Source organism: Microtus pennsylvanicus, chromosome 8 (genome assembly GCF_037038515.1).
Source record: "Microtus pennsylvanicus isolate mMicPen1 chromosome 8, mMicPen1.hap1, whole genome shotgun sequence".
NCBI classification, from domain to species: Eukaryota; Metazoa; Chordata; class Mammalia; order Rodentia; family Cricetidae; genus Microtus; species Microtus pennsylvanicus.
In genome coordinates, this window is record NC_134586.1 from 17,653,542 (window position 1) to 17,676,953 (window position 23,412).

General features: G+C 36.4%; 1 protein-coding gene across 1 annotated transcript; it reads left to right on the forward strand.

Moving 5' to 3' along the window:
- The first annotated feature begins 4,448 nt into the window (after window positions 1-4,448).
- On the forward strand, window positions 4,449-12,764 carry LOC142855298 (killer cell lectin-like receptor 2). The gene is made up of 5 exons (XM_075981850.1): window positions 4,449-4,563; window positions 5,867-5,956; window positions 6,816-7,028; window positions 11,033-11,195; window positions 12,673-12,764. The coding sequence occupies exons 1-5, from the start codon at window positions 4,449-4,451 to the stop codon at window positions 12,698-12,700; spliced, it is 609 nt and encodes a 202-aa protein (XP_075837965.1). The 3' UTR covers window positions 12,701-12,764.
- Window positions 12,765-23,412: the final 10,648 nt, after the last annotated feature.

Sequence of the window (23,412 nt, forward strand, 5' to 3'; positions counted from 1 at the left end):
CCATGACTCCATACGTAAAATGACTTTTTTAAGTATGCTCTAAAGTATACCCCATGTAGTTTTTATTCTAAGAACAAAATAGTGTAAACAACTTAAATGCCAACATAGGAGAGTTACATAATTAGCCTAATTAATTTATGCTTTATAGAAGAGATTAATATATATGGCTTTAAAATTGTAAAGTTCAATATTATAAAATTAAAAATTCTTATTATTTATTAGAAAAGAATTAGAAACATGGTGTAAATTGGTATGGTGGTACAACAACTATAATTCTAGCACTGAAGAGATTGAGGCAAGAGGCCTGTGAGTTTGAGGTTAGCCTGGACTACATAGTAAGTATGATACACCTATCTCAAAACAAAAGAAAACAAAATAATAAAAAAAGAAGCAAAGATCAAAAACAAAACTTCAAAACAAGACGAAAGAAAAAACCAAAGCCTGGGTCTGTAGCTCAGTGGTAGGTATTTGCTGTGTATGCTCAGTGTTAGATTTGATATCCCAGCACCATGAAAATGCCAGCAGCAAGACCACTATGTGAAATGACATCAGCATTATAGGTAAATTTATCCATGAACAAAAATCAAAAAGAGTTAGTACCAGAAGTTTCACAGTGCAAATGTGAGTGCTTCAAAAGTACCACAAAACACACTTAGTTGTAATAAGCATACTTCAAAAACAAGAAATATTTGTTTTCAAAATAGTAGCTTAAAAGAAAATTTCTACCTGTTGATTACAAAACTAGGATTAGGGAAAAGTCTTTGCATTAGAGGTTTTGCTAAGAACTTCTGGTTTTACATTCTCTTCAAATGTCCCATCTTTTCAGTCTTCAAATACTGATTATGGACATGATTTGCAGCATCTGGCATGTTGGTTCTTTTTTTTTTTTTCCTGTCAGAATCCGCTTTCACAATTTCCTCTTTTCACTTTGCCCAAAAGGAGGGGAAGTCATGAACTTCAGTATCACTGAAGAGGCGACTCAGTTCCTTTTCTCCTGGGGAGCTCTGAGAGGATACACACCTGGAAAGGCCAACTTATCCCTCACTTGGGGATCAATTCCCTCCACCAGAATCCATTCCTGGTAGAGACACAGGTAACAACTGCTTTTATTTCTTTCAGTTTATTTATATGATGGATTACACTGATAGATTTTCGTATGTTGAACCAGCCCTGCATCTCTGGGATGAAGTCTACTTGATCATAATGGATGATTTTTTTTGATGTGTTCTTGGATTCTGTTTGCCATTATTTTATTGAGAATTTTTGCATTGATGTTCATGATTGAGATTGGTCTGTAATTCTCTTTCTTAGTTGAGTCTTTGTGTGGTTTTCGCATCAGGGTAACTGTAGCTTCATAAAAAGAGTTTGGCAATGACCCTTCTGTTTCTATTAAGTGGAACACATTAAGGAGTATAGTCATTAGCTCTTCTTGGAAGTTCTGGTAGAATTCTGCACTGAAACCATCTGGCCCTGGGCTTGCTTTTTTTGGGGGGGGGGGGAGGATTTTGATGACAGCTACTATTTCCTCGTGACTTATAGGTCTATTTAAATTGCTCACCTGGTCTTGATTTAATTTTAGTATATGGTATCTGTCTAAAAAATTGTCCATTTCTATTACACTTTCCAATTTTGTGGAGAACAGGTTTTTGTAGTAAGACCTAATGATTCTCTGAATTTCCTCAGTGTCTGTTATTATGTCCCCCTTTTCATTTCTGATCTTGTTAATTTGGGTGTTCTCTCTCTCTCTGACTTTTGATTAGTTTGGATAGGGCTTTGTCAATTTTGTTGATCTTCTCAAAGAACCAGCTGTTTGTTTCATTGATTCTTTGGATTGTTTTCTGTGTTTCTATTTTGTTGATTTCAGCCCTCAGTTTGATTATTTCCAGTCTTCTACTCCTCCTGGGTGAGTCTGCTTCTTTTGTTTTTCTAGAGCTTTCAGCTATGCTGTTAAGTCTCTACTGTGAGCTTTCATTGTTTTCTTTATGTGGGCACTTAGGGCTATGAAATTTCCTCTTAGCACTGCTTCATAGTGTCCCATAGGTTTGGGTATGTTGAATTCAAGGAAGACCTTAATTTCTTTATTTCTTCCTTGACTGAGGGGTGGTTCAGTAGTTGACTGTTCAGTTTCCATGAGTTTGTAGACTTTCTAAGGGTAGTATTGTTTTTAAATTCTAACTTTACTACATGGTGATCCGATAAGATACAGGTGGTTATTCCATTTTTTTTTTGTATCTGTGGATGTTTGCTTTGTTACTGAGTATGTGGTCAGTTTTTGAGAAGGTTCCATGAGGTGCTGAGAAGAAGGTATATTCTTTCCTGTTTGGGTGGAATGTTCTATAGATGTCTGTTAAGTCCATTTGATTCATTATATCTGTTATCTTTTTTCTATGTTAAGTTTCTGTCTAGTTGATCTGTCCATTGGCGAGAGAGTAGTGTTGAAATCTCCTACTGTTAATGTATGGGGTTTGATGTGTGCTTTGAATTCTAGTAGTGTTTCTTTTACATGTGTGGGTGCTTTTATATTAGGGGCATAAATATTCAGGATTGAAATTTCATCTTGATTAATTGTTCCTATTATGAGTATAAAATGTCCTTCTCTATCTCTTCTGATTGATTTTAGTTTGAAATCCATTTTGTTAATTATTAGGATAGCCACCCCTGCTTGTTTCTTAGGACCATTTGATTGGAAAACCCTTGCCCAATCCTTTATTCTGAGGTCGTGTCTGTCTTTGAGGTTATTATTTTTCTATCACATGATTGTATATACTCTAGAGAATTTCCGATGGTGTGACTTAAGAGTGGGATTGTTGGGGAAATTCTGTTGGTTGTGTTAGAGTTGTTTGATTCTGGCAGCATGTGAAAATTAGAGTTTGCCATTGTTTATTTTCTTTCTGAGTGTGCTGTGACTTTTGCTGTATGCTGAGAAAGTAAGTGGTAGAGGGTTCTAAGGAGTTCATTACTTTTTAACTATGTGGAAGTTTATATACAATTCTTGCAGAAGTCATACATAATAGGAGCCAAGGAAGATGGCTGAGTGTGTAAAGATACTTGCTGCACAAGTCTGCTTGACTACCTGAGCTTTATCCCTGAAAGCCACATAAGACTGGAATGAGAGAACTTACTGGATACAGTTGTCCTCTGGACACATGTGCACCATGGCACAGACACAACCCCAAGATCAGTAATAATGAGTAACAATTTAAAAAGTGAATTCTCTAATGGAAAGTTTCCTTTTTCTTAAGAAATTAGGAAAAATGTGAATGAATTCAGAAATTTTCATGAAACTAAAAACTAGAGAAGAACCAATCCATGTACTGTTGGTTTTCCATATTATCTGTTGGCTACCATCTCAGTTATCAATGTAAGGGGCATGGTGAGTTACAAATATTTACTATTGAATATATATATATATATATTATCAGAATGGATCCTTTACGGGAATTAACCAATGATTGTTCTGGCAATATCTTACACTAGAAAATAATATTGAAACGATCATGTACGTTGAATAACTTGAAATTAAGTTTCAAGTAGCATCTTCCTATAATCATCTCTATTGCTTCCATACTCCACCCCATGCAATAACCCTTTCTACTTTCCTGGTTGCTGCAGTTAGATTATGTAGCTTGTTTGAAGACTTTAAGATAAGGGCCTCTGATAGAGGAAACATGTGGCTTTTAGCTTTCTGTGTTTGGGTTACCCCACACTGTAGGACGTTTTCACGTTGCATCCATTTACCAAGCCTGACCATGGAGAAGAATGTGTAGGTTGTGGCTGAATCAAGAGGTTGGACATCTCAGGTATTTGGGCTCAATCCAAGAAATATTTATATTTCTTGAAGCCCAAAATTTTAATCATCTCCTATATTAACATTCAAATATTCTTTTTGAAGTGGTGTATGGGAAACCTGGATAGACACATATAATTGAAAAGACTGCAAGAACATTTTTATATTTATGTGCTTATCAAAATGTGTAAATAATTTTAAAGAAAAGATTTTATTTATTCAGAAATCTTTGAATTTTTGTTATTTGAATTGATAGTTTAAAGGTGTTTCAATGATTTATGGTGGTAGCAATTTTGCCTAACAATTTTATATATGTGGAGTATTTTGAATATTATGGGGTGTTTCAATATTACAATGACTTAATAATATATTTTAAATTCTTTCTTTATTTTCTGATAATTTCTGATAATAATTTTCTGACAATTAGAGGTTCAAATGACAGAAATAATTAATGATTTCTCACCTCTATTGGAAATCAGGATTAGTCCATGTGATTTAAAATGTTTGAGTCATTAGGGGAATTAATCAGACCCACTCCTTCCCACCCTATTGCAGTATCAGATCCACATACCTTGCTAAAGGAGGACATTTTAATGTTTATTTTTTCCGAAATCACTCAAGGTCAGGTATTAACAAAAACTGTACTTCACTTACTCCCAAGATGAGTGATGAAGAGATCACTTATGCAACTGTGAGATTCCATAAGTCTTCTTCAGGGTTGCAGAATGAAGGAAGGCCTGATGAGGCTAAAGGACCCAAAGAAGCTGGCCACAAAGGTAAATGTTTTAAGTGTATAAATTCACCTGTTTTTCATGCATTGTAACTTTGGACATTTGAAAACAATATTCTACTGGTTTCTATTGAAAACAATAACCCTATTTCTAGTTGTTACTGGTAGTAAAAGAAAGTCAGATAGACAAGGTAGAACAATGGGAGCCTGTAGGAAAAAAAAAATTTGAGAATGGAGAATCAAGGAGTGAATACATTCTTTCAAACTTAAGAAACCATTAGGTTTTTTCTAGTAAAGAATTCTGAAACCTTTAAAAGTGACACAGTCAAGCCTGTAGAGAAACAGTCAACATTGTAGAGAAACAAAATCTTAAAGAAATAAAAATTTGCATTAGAAACAGTACTTTCATTATAGCAGAAGGTGTTTTAATTGTCTTTAGTATTCCCAATATCTAATTCAAGGAAACAGCAAAAATAGTCCATTTGAAGAGGAAGTCTCTTCCTGGGAAAAAGGTTGCAGAGGAACAGAAGGGAGATGAGAAAGGGTAGTGAGCATGGAAATGAGTAAACCACACTGTGATTTTGCAAAAGTGTCAAAGAAGAATTAAGTTTATTAAAAAAAGCAGATGTCCCAGTTTTCTATTTTTTTGTGTGTGCTCAATCTGCACATACTGTCAGAGCTGACCTCTAAACTGAGAACCTTTACTTCTTTGATTAGGTGATAATCAGATGCATGACTTTCATGTTCCCAACACTTCAGATACACAAAGATGTTTATTATTGTCTATAGAAAATTAGAATTTACCAAAAGAAAGATAGAGTCGACTTTGGGTTCCTTCAAGAATGGGCCTATATACAGGTCAGCTCTGGAACAGCCATGGTTCCCCACAGTTCTCAAGAGCATCCACCCCTCTTTTCTTCCTTTTCATCTCAGTTATTGCCCTCGGTGGACTGCACACTGCAGTTTGGAATCTTCTACTTGGATTGTGTCTGTGCCTTCAGTGCTTTCAGAAGGATGCACTTTTGATCTTGTAGAACTGGGTGAAGGGCAAGTGCCTGTCACCCAACAACTCCTAGGTTGAGTTGGGACGATTGAGAAAGTAAGGCCAAAGGAGAAAAAGCTAGAAATCCTGTGAAACTTCAAACATGTAGGATTTCTACAATGGGTGCATTTTAGGTAGAAATTTATAATCTAAAAAGCACATTTTCATGCAGTTTGTATGATGGACTTATATAAAAATTTTAAAGACCAATGTACCTTATTTCCATGCTATGTGAAAGTATAATTACTACTGTAATATGCTCTTTTCGTGGGGATGATTTTTTTTTGCTTTGTTTTGTTGAATTAAGAGAGCTCAGTCCCCTGGAACCTCATTGCAATACCTCTCGGAATCTTTTGTTCCATTCTGCTGGTGGTCATAACAGTGTTGGTGACACACAGTGAGTAACTGATATACATCTTCTTCGCCTTTCTGCCTAAGTAATAACTTTAGACACAAAACAAGTATTACAGTCTGTCCATTGTCCTTTCTATAATCAGGAGATTTGACAGGTGGCTCTGAACTTTTAATGTTTTCTTTCTGACACTACAGGCTCCTTTTCTCTTATATACCTAATTTGTTAATGTAGGACTCTTGGGAACTGCTTTATTCTCTCATCATTGCCATGATCCCTTCTGGGGACTTGGTGGTAGTCTTCCTGCTGACTCCAGGCAATTAAAATCTTAGGTAAACATTCTGTGAAGAATGACTATGCAAAAAAAAAAAGATTTTTTTTTAAGTTTTCTCTTCAGTGTATATTGAGGACATGGCTGTGTAAAAATACTGAATGAATACAGAGACGTTAAAGGTACAGCCTTCTTGGATTCCATTACATCTCTGGAGGAAATCACTCCCAGGCTGTGCTAATTTCTGGATATTATGTTTTACATCTGGTCCTTTGAGAATTGTGCCTTTTTATGTTTATTAATTTAGATTTTCAGGGTACGTTTGCTGAATATTTTTCTCTGGTATTTATTTGTAAGTTTTTGTCTGTGAATAAAATTAGTAATTCAAAGATATGCTACTTCCACCATAATTTTTTTCAGTTGTATCATATACTTCATACTGAAGTTGTAGATAGAGAGCAATTCCTGTTTTCATTTCTATAGCGAGTTAATTGAAGTGTTTCTAAATGTCAAAATAGCAATTAGAGTAGTGATATGTATTGGATGTCAACATAGACTTTTTCTTTTATCTTAAATTTCAGTATTTACACCTTACAAAAATTTTTGGTGTTATATATCTGCTGTTAATTTTAGTTTTTCAGTACAGACAAGAGAAACAAGCACAGGAGACAATTCTAAACAACCTCAACCAAATGTATGACACCTTGAAAAGTGACAGCTCCTTAAAGGAAAAAATGTTGAGAAATATGTCTCTAGAGTATGATGCCCTCAAAGGTCATCTGGACTCCATCAACAAAGAATGCTATGCAAAAACCAAGATTTCTTTAGATTGCTCAGCATCCTCAGGTATGGAGGGGATCTTGAAGAAAGAATTGCATGATTCTGTTATTATTTCTTCTTCAGAAACTTTGAAGTCCAATTAGCAGGTTACAGTGGGGTTTCCTTATTTTATATAGAATCCTGGAACCCCAGAAACCTCTGGTTGAATTAGGAGAGTTTTATAGTTCCTAGAAGCTAAACACTCCATATTTACACACAATCATAAAAGTGTGTGTGTGTGTGTGTGTGTGTGTGTGTGTGTGCGCGCACATCTATCTGTATGGTTTCCTTATGCCTTGGTTTCAAATAGTTGGCCTGTTTGTGATGAACAGTGCATATAGTGCTTACACTCATGAATATCAATTAGTAACACTGTTGATGATGCCAAAAAGATGAAATAGCATGTGTTACAAGGAATCTTTCTTACTTTGCACCATGACTAGTTATCTTTAATTGACAGAGTTTGTAGGAGAACATGAAGAAAATAGTCCCACACTAGCTCAGAACTGAATATAATGAAGGATTCTCTATTTAGTGGGAACTCACAGATCACAGTCTTCTTCACAACTGGGCAATAGGAACCGAATCTGGCAGTCAGGCAAGAGAGGAGAGAAAGGATGAGTGCATGAGAATGCACATTTTTGGTGCCCAAGACCATGCCCAACCTGGTCCAGCATCTCAAAGGCCACTGATTGAAAGAGGTTCCCCATTACCTCCCCATTTTGTCCAAATAAGAGAGTTCCAAACCCAACATAAAACTATATACAATAAGAATAGATATCAAGTACAAAAATGTGAATTACAACCAACATAAACAATACTAAGCAAGAAACATGCTAAATGTTTAAATAATTGTTCTATCCTAAGGAGTCTAAGTCTTATATTAGAAATGGCTTGACTAAGTCATGAGAGGAAAGTAACTATGACTATCTAGTCTTCAATCCTATCAAAGACCTGAGAAGGAAGATAATATTACTTGAGAATGCAGGAATTGCAATCAAGCAACTTCCAAAATGTGCAATAAATGACAGAGACAACAGATGAGCAATAACCCAAAGTCTCATTTACAACCTTGGAGCAACCAACTTTGGCTAAGGCCTAAAGTAACTGACAGACCATTTTCAGAGGCAGAAAAAATTTTTAAAACTCTCCTTCCTTGGTAAAGTTTGAGAGTGTTTTTTCTTGTATCTTGCTTGTGTAGACCAGATACCATGCCTTTTGTCAGTGGTTGAGGCATGGGCAGTATTTTGCTCAAAGGCCAGTTTTGCCAAAAAGAAACAAGCTCCAAATGGACTGTCTTCAGTGCTTAACATTCTCTCAGCAATAGATCGGTGCTGCCAGGAGCAATTGTGTCTCATGTCAACAGAACCCTAAGTTATTTAAATGCTGTATTCTATAGTTCTTTGAAGTGGTTGAAGATCACTTATGTATGTGGAATACAACCTCTATGTATCTAAAGAACCTTAATAGTCTAACTATTGATCTATAATACTTAATAACTATTTAGCTTAAAGACTAAGGCTTCATATTAGAATATTAAACAGTCTTTAAACAACTGTATAACAAATGAGAAGAATGGCCTCAAAATATAAACTGTATATATGTATCTTGATCAGAGGTAGAAATGTATACTACAATATGATAAATATATCCTAAAATTGTATCAATATACAAAATGTCTTAAACAGGTAGAAACATGCATGCATAAAATATGACAAAATAACATTGCATAGGTGTACAAATAAAACAATACAAATATTCTGTGTAAGCAGAAATAGGAGCATTTTTAATATAACAAATACAATTTGAATTTGTATGAATATACAAGAATCTATACCAATATAAATTGTCTATGAATGATAGCTCACAAGTATTCACTCTATTGCTCACTATTATTATTAGTATGAGTAAACTTACACTAATCTACCTATTATTCCATTCAATTTCTCTTTTTGTAGTGAGATACCCAAGCATACAAAATTTCTATCCCAACCCCCAACCCTGTACCAGTCATAATCAAACCTTAATTGATGTCCCTAACCCTGAGAACAAACTTTGTTGGGAGAAGGGCCCTTGTCATCTAGAATTACTTTCAGCAGCGAACCTTTTGGTTTGGTCTTGATAAGTATGAATTTGATGCTTCACATTGGGCACAAGCTGTAGGAGAATGAAAATATAATAGACCCACTCTAGCTCAGAACTGAATATAATGAAGGGTTCTTTATTTAGAGGGGGCCACACAGATCACAGTCCTCTACACCACTGAGCTGAATCCCGCAGAAACTGAATCCAGCAGTCAGGCAAGTGGTGTGTGTGTGTGTGTGTGTGTGTGTGTGTGTGTGTGTGTGTGTGTGTGAGAGAGAGAGAGAGAGAGAGAGACAGAGAGAGAGACAGAGAGAGAGACAGAGAGAGAGACAGAGAGAGAGACAGAGAGAGAGACACAGAGAGAGAGAGAGTGCAAAGACACATTTTTGGTAACCAAGGCCACACCCAACCTGGTCCAGTATCTCAAAGGCTGAAGGAGGTTTCCAGCAAGAGTTTTTCAATCATTATTAAATATTTGTTCAGAGTTTAGAGGCTGCAAAGAGATTTTATATAATCACACTGTTTTGTAATAGTAGGACTTTATAATTTATTTAAGCAAGGACTAATATTATCTTTAAAATTGGTAGATTATAAAGTATATGACAGGAAAAGAAAAAGTCTCCAAAAATATTCTTTTAAGCATTCCAGACTCATTAAATATGCTTTGTTATTTTGCTATTATTTTAGAATATAATAATTTTCATCATTAAATGATAGCATAATGATGTAATGCTTGTGCTTAGGAGTCTGAGGAAGGTGGATTGTAAATTTGAGGAGAGTTTAGGCAACCCAACAAATTCTAGGTCTGCCTAAGCTACACTGTGATACATCTTCACAAAAAAACAAAGGCTAGAGATAAAGTTCATTTATAGACTAAGGTCATCCCCAACACCTCGCCAAACAAAATAACTATACTGAGTTGTTGTTGCTACATAAACTGCATACATTTCAATGTTCTCAGTCTGACACATCTGGGCATGCAGACATACCACTGGAGGCATTACCACAATCAGAAACATTTTCATGTGTCTCTTCAGGTAAGAATTTTTAACAAAGACTACAGCAGAGTTCAAGGTATAACAGTTGTGTGTGGACCACTGTGGGTACTGCACATTACTACTACAGATCTAGAATTCCATCATTTGTGTAACTGCCTCTGAGCAGCAAGTGCTGATTTCTCTGCCCTTCAGTTTCTGGTATTTTACAAGCCTTTGCTTCATAGAGCTAGGCTGTGTTAGAAACCTCTTCTGAGTGGAATCATAAAGTATGGTCCTGGGCCTGGCTTGTTTCACTTTGGGTACTCTCCTCCAATTCATCCCTGCTTCTCTGAGGTACTGTCTTGCATACTTCTGAGAAAGGGAGGAGATTGCAAAGACCCCGCTGCTCCATTAGCAATGAGTCTAATAATAGATGCTGTGTATTGACACTAAGTGAGCAGCAAGCAGGAGTAGCCTGGGGAACTCTTATTGCGCAGCTCATCACCATGGGTCAGGTGTTTGGATGTGAGACATGGTTTCATTCTGTAGCCTAGGCTGACTTGAAACTCAATGTATAGCCCAGGCTATCCTGGAATTCACTGCTCAGTCTAGGATGGCCTCAAACTCCTGGTGATCCTCCTGACTCACTCTGTGGAGTGCTAGGCTTATAGCTATAGAACATGCCTGGCAGTATTTACTTTCTTTTAAAGGCTAAATAGTATTCCATTGAGTATATGTTCTACATTTTCTCTACTTTCTCATCAAGAAAGAACACTAAAGTTGTTTTCATATATCTACTGTGGTAAGCACTGCTGCATAGAACATGGGTGTGCAAAGGTCTCCCAGAATTCTAAAATCTCAATTTCTGAGAGCTGTGAGATTTTAGTTATTTATATAGGCTTATTAAACATATTCTGATTACAAAACACCAAAAAGTAATAATTTTAATCATTCCTTTCTCTGTTGTAGACAAATATGTTGACGGACACCGGTTCTGCCGCGGCATAAAATGTTATTTTCTCACGGACAATAAACACTGGCATAAATGCAAACAGACCTGTGAAGAATGCAGCTTTTCCATTTTGAATATAGAGAATAATGATGAACTGGTTGGTACAATAGACTCTAACACGTATCTTTATTCATGGACTACTCTAACCCTTTGATAGTGAGGCATGAGCCTATGAGTTTCAAATAAAAGAGTGCTTCAGAGGCTGTATGTGGTTTTCCTGTAATGAGGGCAGAAATCATGCAGTTAAATTTCCCAGCTCATTCCTTTTGTCTCCCCATTTAGTTTCAGGATGCAGGGTCTGCTATGAGGAGACTCATTACTAGGCAGGCAGTCATGCCTTTGCAATCTCCTTTATTTCTCAGGAGTCTGCAGGAAAGTCCCCAAAAGAAGCATGTCTTTTCCTGGTGAAGTTTAACCATTTGGTACAGCACATTCTGTGAGTGGCTGTTATTTATTTCCATAGAGTGCCAAGTAAATCTCCAGAGGCAGTTGTTGAGGGCTTGCTCTTTGGAACCCAGAAAAGAGACTGCTTGAGATGGAAAATAATTGATCTTTGGACCAATCTGCAAAATGAAAATGACAAGAGAACTGTACAATAAACAGTAATACCAGTAAACTTATGTGATTTTCAATAAATCTGTCCACAATATTTACTTCATAGTATTCTTTGTATCAGAAAAAAATGTCCGTATTCAGAATCAAGTATTTAAGATAAAAACAAAGTGGCCAATATACTACCATTGTCTGATTACATTTATTACTAAAGAAACGTCTCCAAATATGTGGATTATACTTTTCTAGATAAATGCTTGGAGGATCAGTTTGACATCTGTGTTATTTAGAACATGGAAACATTTACATACCAATTTAATACATGTTTAAAAATTATAGCATCAAATAATTTTTAATTTTAACTAATAATATAATTTTCCATTAGATACAGTAAACATAGGTAAATTTAAGCTTGAATTCTAAAACATATTCTGAAATTTCATGAGATACCATGACACTTGAATGTTTCATGTAGGACACAAGAAATACTCCCTAATATCTCCACTTTTCTTCCCCAAAATGTCACTTCAGTGTCTGAATTACAGCCTGGGCTCCTCTCTGGACTGTGGAACTTAGATGCACAGCTTTTCACAAAGGGTTTTTATCTTAATGAATTTGTTTTGACGACAGGGGCCACTTATAATGCACACTTCCCACAGGCCTCTGTAATCTTTCAGAGAGATTATCTGAATAATTTTATAAGATGTCAGAAACTCTTTAATGAGCCAATGTGTAGTGTATACTTTGGGTCTTGATGCAGGAAGATTGTGGGTTCAAGGCCAGCCTTGGCTACACACTGAGACTTTGTCTAAGAAACACCATCACAAATCATTTAAGGAATTGAGTATCACTGGACACCTGAAGTTTTCATACTAAATAACTTATGAAACTGACATCAGTTTTGACATAAATGAGCTGCTTATGGGATATGGAAGGAGAGAGAGGCCAGCAGAGAACTGACATGGGAATAGCTGGGAATATTATTGGTTATTTTTTTCTTCACTAGACAGAAATATTATGGTAAGATGTGTTGTTTCCTTTGCAGGAATTCCTTAAGGCCCAACTTCATTTAAACAAATCCTGGATTGGATTAAAATATAATGGATGGAAATGGCAATGGGTTGGTAACAGCCCATGTAAACGGTGAGTTTCCTGAACCCTAACATTCTAACACTGGTACAGTTGTTGGGACGATTGTGTGACAAGGCTTTTCTCTCATTTCAGAAGGTTTCCCTCATTTTCTATGCAGCTCACAGTTAAGGACAAGATGCATAAGGCAGTGCCTGAGCAAGTGATCGATAGGGAAGAGGAATGGTCTAGAAGCTGACGCTAGTGATGTAATACTGAACACAGCTCAGGACTGTGTGTTCTAAGATGCACAGGGCACAAACAAATCAGCAGCTTAAGATGATGTGAAGTGACTGGATCATCCTGACAGATACAATGAGTAGGAGTATCTCAGACATTAACTTGACTTCTTTTTGTAGTTACTTATATAACTGTTTGAATTTATAAATATAAGACATGATATATATGTATATACATATATATATATATATATACACACACACACACTTTCCATTTCAAGGTATTGTAATGTATAAAATCTAATGTGGTAGAAAACTGTTCACTGTTTTTATTTATGATTAGTATATATTTTTCTAGAAAACTCTTTGAAAGGTGTGTGCCTTGTAGTGGCACATACCTTTAATCTCAGCACATGTGAGGCAAAGGCAGGCCCATCTTTGAGTTCAGAGAAAGTCTGAGATGCTGAGTGAGTTTCAGGACAAGCAGGGCTGTACAGAGAAACACTGTCTTAAAAAACACTGCCACCACCTCCACTAATAAAGAAAGAAAGATCTCATATATATATATATATATATATATATATATATATATATATATATATATATATATATATATATATATGTGTGTGTGTGTGTGTGTGTGTGTGTGTGTGTGTGTGTGTGTGTGTGTGTGTGTATAAATATATGGAAACATGATCATATCCATTGCATACTTTCCCCCTCAAGCTTCCCCTGTATGTGCTTTAACATGTTTTCCTCTACCCCAAGTTTCTTAATGGATGTTGTTCATAGGAACATGGTTGTGCAAGGAAACCTAGCCATGGCCACAACCTCAAAGGCCCCTCCCTATCTATGTTGGAATTTTGGTTGGCTTGACTTGATCTTGTGCAGGTCTCATCTAGGTAACCAGCTTGTTAGAGGGATAGCCTTGTCACATCCAGAAGGCAGCATTCCACAGAACTTTTCCCCATTGGCTGGCTCTTACAGTCTTTCTAATTTCCTCTCCCTTTTGTTCCCTTAGTCTCGGTGGTAGCATTTGGGGAAATGGGTTTGTGAAGATGTTCCCTTTATGGCTGAACATATATTCTCTTCTCATTGGCACATTGACTACTTCTGCTTTCCACTGCAAAAAGAAGCTTCTCTGACCAAAGCTGAGAGCAGTCCAAGTCTAGGCCATAAACATAAATATTAAGAGTACAATTTGACTACATGCTCACTTGGCAAAATGATTGTAGCAGGTTCCACCCCAGGGACCATGACATCCACAAACATGGTCTTTTATTTAGGTTACAATACCAAATATAGCACGTATGCAATTTTTTTGTCCCTATTGCCTGCCTCTAAATAACCTATTCTCGGCCATAACTCTGGCTTATTACTAACTAGCTCTTACATTTTAAGTTAACCCATATTCCTTATTTACCCTCTGCTGTGTGGCAGTACCATTTTTAACATAGACATTTATCCTATTCCCTTTGCATCTACTGGTGTTATTTCTGACTCCACCTTTCCTCATCCATCATTCTTAGTTTGGCATTCCCTCCTAATTTTTCCTGTTTAGCTGTTTAGCTTGTTTATTATACCCGTCACAGTGACATATAGTCACACAACATACAGAAGAACTATTCCACAGCATTTTACCTTTTTGTCTAATTAAAATGAAAGGTTTTAACTTTAACATAATAAAATTATATGCACCAGAATTATATACAACAGAAATAGTTATCCAGTAAGAATTATGGTTGCAATGTCCATTCTACTTGTATTTGGTGAAAGTATAGAAAATATTCTATTGTCTATTTTATCTTGGTTAGTCTAACATTTTATCATTAATTTGCCTTCCATCATAACTAAGGAAAAATATAAGTTTAACTACTTAGTCTTTAACTCAATTGAAGACCCCAGAAGGATGAAATGTTAACGAATGAGAAGGACAACAGGTTACCTGAACAGTCACCTGAAGTTTGTCTATAATGTTAGGACATCCAGCTCTGGCCTATAGGCCTAGCATATCTGTTCTACCTTGTCTTGGAAAGGTTTGGTAGTTACCTTTCTTGCATCTTCCTGGTACAGTTTGGACAATATATTGTAAGCAATTGAAGCAAGGGCACTTTCTTTCCTTGCACGGCTAACTTTTGCCATAAAGAAAACAAAGTCCGTATGGAGGTTCTTCAATGCCCATCATCTATTTTGAAGCAGATTGGTGCTACCAGGCAGATATGTCTCATTGTCAGGAAAAGTCTTAGGTTATTATGCACATTAAATGCTTGAAGACCAGATCTTTATGTTGCGGGAGCTCCTCCTGCTCTTTCAGCCAATAGTTTCTGAGATACCAGCCCATTGGGGCGTGGTCTCTCTCCCTTTAAAAAAAGTGGCCACTTCCCTCTCCTCTCTCTCTTACTTCCTGCTCCACTTCCAGCGACTAGACTCCCTTCCTGATTGTGCAGAGGGCTGTTGTCTGGGACGGTGATCTGTATGTTTTTTATTTTATTTTATTAATCATAATTCCAAACTGGTGTGGGATTGTGACTTACACCTTCACCTTCATCTTTATCTAAATATACCTGTTTAACCTAACATGACTATAAGTTTGACTATTATAAATGACTATTAACTTTTTATATTATACATTAAGTTTTTAAATGAACTATATAAGCACAATAACCTAAACAAAGGTAGAAATATACATACAGTAAAACAAATTAACTTTAAATTTTTATCAATATACCAAATTTATACCAATGTGAAATGTTTTGGGGGTTAACCTAGATTCAGTAATCAATAATCTACCATTTTATCATTTCTATGCTCCCTTTTCTTGCAGAAAGAGATCTTTGAATCTAACTCCATTGGTTAGTTGTTTTTTGTTTGTTTGTTTGTTGTTGTTGTTGTTTACCATGACAAATAATAACTTGCAACCAACCACACTAAACAAAGTTAACATCCATAATCCTTTTGGGAATGTGAACATTGTTTTCTCTAGACTGCTACTGTTGTCTATGGGCTCTGCCATCTTTAGGAAACTCTGAGAAAATTCTAGATTATGGTAAAGTCCTTGAATGGGGTATTCAATGAGACTGGATCATCTCACTTAGAAGCAGTGAAGTTGTACTGGATTCAAGATTTGAGGAGAATGTAACAGAGGCATTTTGAGACCACCTGTCCATTTATTTGTATTGGTATATGGTCTTTTTGCTCTGAAAATATGTAAACTTATAAAGATAACATATGTATCTGGATTAATACAAGTATATACTGTGTTTCTACACAAAGCAGCCAAAGATGATTTTTTTTTATGTTTAAGCAGGCAAAATATACATCACATGTCTTATAGTTTATTTCTTTATGTTTATAGCTAGGAATTTTCAGAGGGTCTCCCTCCATCAAACCTGATTTTCCTTAACTATGAATGAATCCACAGCTTTCTATTTTCTGTGGAAATATAAACAGAATCACTGTATCAAAGTAATATATCTTTTGAATTCCATTTTGAAGTAAGGACATTTCAAAATATATAGGCTGGTTTAATCCAGAAGCTTTTATTATCAAAAGCCTCTTAGGAGATATTGCTCCTTCCTCAGCAGTCAAAAAGTTCAAGGAGAGAACTATAATACATAGTGTCCAGATTCTGCATTTTTCATTTTTTATGTGACTTTTTTCTTTTATATTACTTTACTCCCCTTTTAAGGACTTTATTATTTTTAAACTATATTTTTAATCCATGACTATACATACTATTTTTTCTCTCTCCCAAGCTTACAGTCTTTTTAAACAGACTGTAAACCATTTAGAGATTTTTTTTTGATTTTGTATTTTTTTTGTCTGAATACGTCTTTACTACATATTTCCTTCTTTTTCTGACTACATGAGTCTTTAATAAGTGTCATGGCTAGGACCAAAGTGGAAGATTTGGTCACTGCCTTCACCTCACTCATTAATTCCCTGAGAGCCTAGATTTTTGATGAAGGTACCGGCTGGAGCTACATTTATTGCCCCATCTTTGGGTAGCTTTTGGGTCCCTGTTGCCACTGCCCACTGCTCATGAACCTGATCCAATGTTTGTTAGCAGGCATTTTAAAAAGAGTGATGATGTCTGTTTTTGCCAATATTGCTGAAGGAAGCTACCTTTTAGAGGAGCCTTGCCTCTGACTGATGCTAGCAAACAGAGCCTATAGAGAAAAGGCAGTTACCAAGATGCCATACTTGACTCCATTTTTGTGTGTTTAGAATGCTTTTTAAAGCTTTTCCAGGATTTATGTAGTTGTATGTGGTGCCACAGTTGGCACCATTTTTAGAGGAATTTTTCCTGTTCCTACTGCCTTCTCCCAAATTACCAATACAGAGACTTAAGATTACTCATAAATATGTGACCAATATCTCAGGCTTATTACTATCTCTTACATTTTAAATTAACCCACATTATTTATTTACCCTCTGCCATGTGGCAATACCTTTATTACCATTGCACATTCATCCTGCTCCCTGTGCATCTAATGATGTCTCTTCTGACTCTGCCCTTCCTCATCCCATCTTTCTCACATTAGCTTTCCTGCATAGCTTGATCCTGTCCAGTTATTGGCCAGTCAGCTTGTTTATTAAACCAATCATCGTGACATGTACACACAAAGTATACAGAACATATTATTCCACAGCAATGGCATTTCTTATGTGGTAAAGTCCTCAACTCCAATAAGAAAGCAGTCATCCTATAACTGTTGTGGGATATTTTCATTGCGCACTGATAAATCTGAGACTGACACTAAAGTTTACTTTGAATCAGAGCTGACCAAAATTAGCCATAGAGGTTTTGGAGAACTGAGAACATATAGGGAGATATAGAGAGATACAGGAAGCAGTGGGACAGGGTTCATTTTTAGAAGGAGAAAGAGAGGAAGTTACTGGTCACTTTCCCTCTACTTCTCTGATCATCCATGTTCTTACAATTGGATGAGTTTTTATTGATAAAGAATAATCAGCTAAATGCTTCATACAACAATGATACCACCAGGCACTTGTTTCTTAGCAGATCAGTATTGTGGCATGAAGGGTCCAGTGCTGTGTAAGACCATTCATATCTTTTCTCTCCCAACATCCTGCAAAGCCCCTTCTGACCCTTTGAAAGCTAACCGAACGGAAGATATTTCCTGATTGGCTTGATATTGATTTCTCTATATACTGACATCAAGTGTGTGGTGTCTTCAGGAATAGGGTCTTACCATGTAGTTATGGGAGGTAGCAACATGGTAAGTAAGGGCAGTGGCAGTAGCCTGTGTTGATTTGGAGACCCCTATGGTCTCTCTGACCCATAATTCCTATGAGGATATCCCTTGCCTTGCACTTTGATTTTCACTTAATAACTCATGCTTTCTGTGGTTCTAATTTTTCTAAGTTATGATTTGACTTTTTAGTTGTATTTTTTCATAGACTATATTTTGATCAGGTTTCCTACTGCTAAATCCTCCCATGTCTTCCCCACTTCTCTACCCACCTAACTCCATGTTCTTTGCACTCTTTGTCCACAAAATAAATTAAAACAAAAAGTGAAAAATCAAACCAAATACCTAATAAGAGGAAAATACTAAAAACAGAAAAGTAAGAAATCAATCCCAAACTGCCAATGAAACACAAAGTCTGTTTTGTGTTGGTAAACTATGAACTTACTGTTGAGTGGGTTTTCCTAACTCATTTTCCTGAATCTCCCCTTTGGTCAATCCACATTTTATCCTGTGTTTCCTTACCCTGCAGTACTCATCCACACCTGATATTTTAATCCTCAAAATTTCCCATCTACGTTCATATTATATATTTATGCTTATTGCTTATTGCTTAATAAGCATCCTGCTTATTGATGTTTTTAGAAATACTAGATATTGAAATTTCTCCCTACAAATTCTACGTTGGCTTTTAAGTAAATTTGCTATCTAATATTTTTAAGTTGACTTTTATAGCATTTAAAACTCACTTTAATTTTTATTGTTTTTTTTTGTTGTTTTGTTTTGTTTTGACATAGGGATTTATCTCAGTCAGGTTTGTCTTGAATTCTTGATCCTAATGTCTTTATTTTGAAAGTGCTGAGATTAAAGGCAGATATGACTGTTCCTGACTTTTTATCTATCATTATTATTTTAAATGTGTTACATGGTAAGTCTGTGTCTGACATTCTATGGTTTAATGTGCTGTTTCTGCTTCTTTTGCTTATCACATCATTTCCTTTGTAGTATTCACTGGATTTCTTTTTCTTCAGCTGTAGAACTCTATGAGGCATCAACAGTGGTAACTTTCTCAGGATCCTTTCATTCAGTGGCTGGGAAGATGGGAGGTCTGGAACACTTCTGCTCTAAATGTGACTCCATCAATGTGGACAACTAGATTCCAAATCTGCAGGAAAATAGCTTCCTCTCTCTCCTCTGAGGACATTCTCAAGCAGGTTGTCACAGAGGTAGCCAGAAGACAGAAGGCCTTATAAGATGTATTAATATGTTCATATGATAAGATTAACATTATTGTTATTAATTTTGGTTTTCTAAAAGAAGGGTTATATCACATGGGCTAGCTCTGCTCTTCTTGCATCAACCCAAGCACTAGGATTGATGCCAATTTCCACCATGCCTTGGGCACAGACTTAATGAATTTGATTGTAGCCTACAGAATTATACAGAGTTAACGATGGGCAGGTGGTAATTTGGAGTGAAGTTTCAGAGGCAGAGAGGATACCTACATCCAGGTTAAGCGATCTCTGTTGCCCTTGACTATTTTGCAGAACTGACCCTTGATGATGGTGTATTTACTAGGGCCAAATATGAGCTCTGAGTAAGGAAGCCCGGTGGTCAGATAGCTGTGATTTCCACAAGCATTATCTCTAGGGTGAAGATACAAATGCTTGTACACCTGCTTACAATGTCAAGTTCTAATAAATCTAGTAAATGACTGTGAGCTTAAATTTATTTCTCATTTAGAAGTCTAGGTAGGCATCACCATAGAGCTCATGATGCAGTATATGAGCTCCCTGTGTATCTTGTCAATAGTTACTCTCTTCTGGGTCTTTTTCTCTTTGTTCATGTAACACACACATGCTTTATTGATTGTACCTGTAATCATATCTCAAGCCTGGGTAAAGTGTGTTCTCATTCCTATTGTATCTTACCTGTTTTGTATATGCCCATGAGCCATGTATTTCATGTATCTCCCCTTTCTGTTCCTATGATAAATCTATATACTCTTTTTCTACTTGGCTGAGATACATGACTGAAGAAAGGTGATCTTTTATTGAAAATTTATCTCTTTGATATCCCTTTCCCATAGAATTCTATGGATTTCATTTCCTGTTTCATCTTTTTTTTTGACAGATTTTCATTAATCTAGTCTGGTTCAAATTCACTGTGTTGCCCAAGCCAGCCTTGAACTCCTGATCCTCTTGCTGTTAGTATTCAGGCATCTGTACTGGCCTGACCTTGGAGTATAAGTCCTCAGCTGTAGCCACTAAAAGCTCCTCCTGTTCACATTCACTATGTTCCCTTTTTAAAAAGGCCCTGCCCACCTCCCATCTCTCTCTCTCTTTCCCTCTCTGTCTCTGTCTGTCTGTCTGTCCATCTGTTTCTGTCTCCTTTCTCATCTCTTCTGCTACTCCTGTCACCAGAGGTTGGTTTTTCCCTCTCCCTGTGCCCCATTTCCATTCACTTCACTCCAATAAAAAAGATCCCTCTATCTGAGCTCTGTCACATGACACCTTTCTCTCTTGCATTGCTTTTTTTTCCTTAAAAAAATTACAACTCTTGCCTCTGCCTTCCAAATGCTGAGAATACAATTGTTTACCACTGTACCTGTCGACATTCATTATGTAGTATTTGTAATGGTCACTTTCCATAGATTCACTATTCATCTTGCCTTGCCTATTAAGATTAAATTTGCTGCCATGTTCTGCTGAACCTTTGGGAATTGCATTTCTTCTAAAGCCTCAATCAGCATAGGAATCTGCTTCCTGGCTGTTCATAAATATATTGAATACAGTTTTAATGATTAGTTTGTATTTGTTCAGGGGCTTGATCCATAGCACATTATTCCCTGATTTGTAATTCTCCTAATTCAGCTATCTAATTGGTGGTTATAGATAGGCATCACCTTTTTAAATGATTTATTTTTATTCAGCATTTTAAGTTACTTCTCACTGTAAGGTAGTTGTGGCATTAATGTACCATTCCACAGAGACTGATATTGTGTTGAATACAGGGAAGTCAGCCAATCACTGTTTCAGTTCAAAACTTATTACCTCTGAAGAGCGGGAGGAAAGAGGAAAACATCCCAAATAGCAGTCACAAACTCTTATCCACAACTGTATTCCTAACCTCACCTTTCTTCTTTAAACACAGTATAGGAGATCTTGGTATTGCCAACTGTGAGGCCCATTTCCAGACAGCAGAGATCCAAAAAGGACTCCACATTATCAGTGCACACTATTTTTTTTTATCTGGGGAGTTAGGGAAAAAGACACACACTCTCTTAATGGTTTCCTTTAGACCTTTCTTTCTTCTTTTTTTTTGAATTCTCTATTCTTTATTTTCTTGATGATTTCCTTCTCTTATTCTTGATATTTTCCTTCTAAATCCATCTTATTTCTTGATGTTTCCCTTTTAGTTACTTCTAACTCTATCCTTGATATTTTTCTTCTAACTCTCTTATTCCTGATGTTTTCCTTCTAACTCATTTTTTAAATTTTATTTTATTTTTATTAAAAATTTCTGCCTCTTCCCCACCTCCCTTTTCCCTCCTCCTTCCCCCACTCCCCATGCCCCCTCCCCTCCCCCTCCCTCTCCAGTCCAAAGAGCAGTCAGGGTTCCCTGCCCTGTGGGCAGTCCAAGGTCCTCCCCCCTCCATCCAGGTCTAGGAAGGTGAACATCCAAACAGGCCTTCTAACTCATTTTAACTCTCTTATTCTTGATGTTTCCTTTCTAAATCTCATTCTTGATGCCATCCTTGAGCCCATTTTACCTCTCTCTTGATGTTTTTCTTCTAGCTCATTTTAACTCTCATTAACTCTATCTCTATCTTTCCCTTATAGCTTATTGTCCCAGAAAAAATCTTTCAGGCAATACAAAAATTACAGTGCGGATACATTCTTCTTATGTGAATGATTACAATGAATACAAAATAAATAGTAAAGAACAGCATGTTTTTCACATCCCTTACCTGAGTATACATTTTACACATAATAAGTGAAAAGCAAATTATTCCAAGAACCTGCATACATTCATAATAAGCAACTTGTTATAGATTAACCATGTGGGCAAGCAAGGTACTCACAGTTAGGAGTTTCACTGGCAGGCTGAAGTTATGCAGTTACGAAGGAAGGACTAATTACTTTACTATTTATCTTGAAAGGTAATCTTATAAGGAATCTTAAAGGAATTACAAGCATAAACTTTTATATATGAAAAACTGTCAGTCCATTCTACTTCAAATCTTTAGGGTATATATCTACTCATTAATAGTTTCTTATATCAGGAGATTGAGTGTCAAAATGGATATAAGGAATTAATCATAACCTTTGGTCATCAACCAATCCTAGCAAGAAAAGTGCATCAGTTAGTAATAATAGGTTTGCTTTGTTCTTGTTTCCTGACCTTAATGTTTCACACATTCTAAAACTTTAGATTATCTTCTTGGGTTTTTCACCTTAAAGCTATCTGATGAAAACATCTTAGTCTAACTTTATTTTCAAAGCTTTGTTTCAACTGTGATGCACTCTGAAACCTGTGAGCACATCTCCCAACATTAAGGGTAAAAGAATTCAAGCTAGCTGGGCTAACTGGGACTCAGTCATTTTCATTAATCACTAAGTTAAGCCACAGTCTGTAGAACTCCTCAATAGAAACTCTTGTGTCCTAGCTGTGTGACACTTTCTTGTATTTATTTTATTCATCAAAACTCTGTATAAACTAACATTATTGTTATCAATTTGACAGGACAATTTAGGGAGGAATCATTCTCATGACAATCCAGAGATACTCTAGAAGAGTGGGAAGTTTCCATGAGATAAACACACTATATTACAGGCAGTGGGGGTCTCCCCACAGTTTTTCACACCATGCCAGATACCAAAGAAAGATAACATCAGCAAATATGTAAAGGCACAGCAAAAGCAAAAGACATTCTGGGGTCTGTGGCCTTGGGGCCTTGCCTAGCTGAGAATGGCCTATCAGAGAGTTCCCTTCTGGTGGGACACTTTGACTTTCATCTGCCACCTGCTGTTCCCCTGATATGGCCACTAATACCTTGCACTCTGTGCCACACATTTATTTTTTTTCTATGTTTGTTGCAAAAAGTATCACAGGGAAACATAGTTTAAAAATATCTCCTACACACCATAATTTATCCCTGATGCATGAGCTGAATTTTTGGAGTCCATTCGTTATGGTGGGATTCCTTGCTCAGGCTTGATGCAGGGGCGGGAGGACCTTGGTCTTCCCTTAAGCTTTAATGAC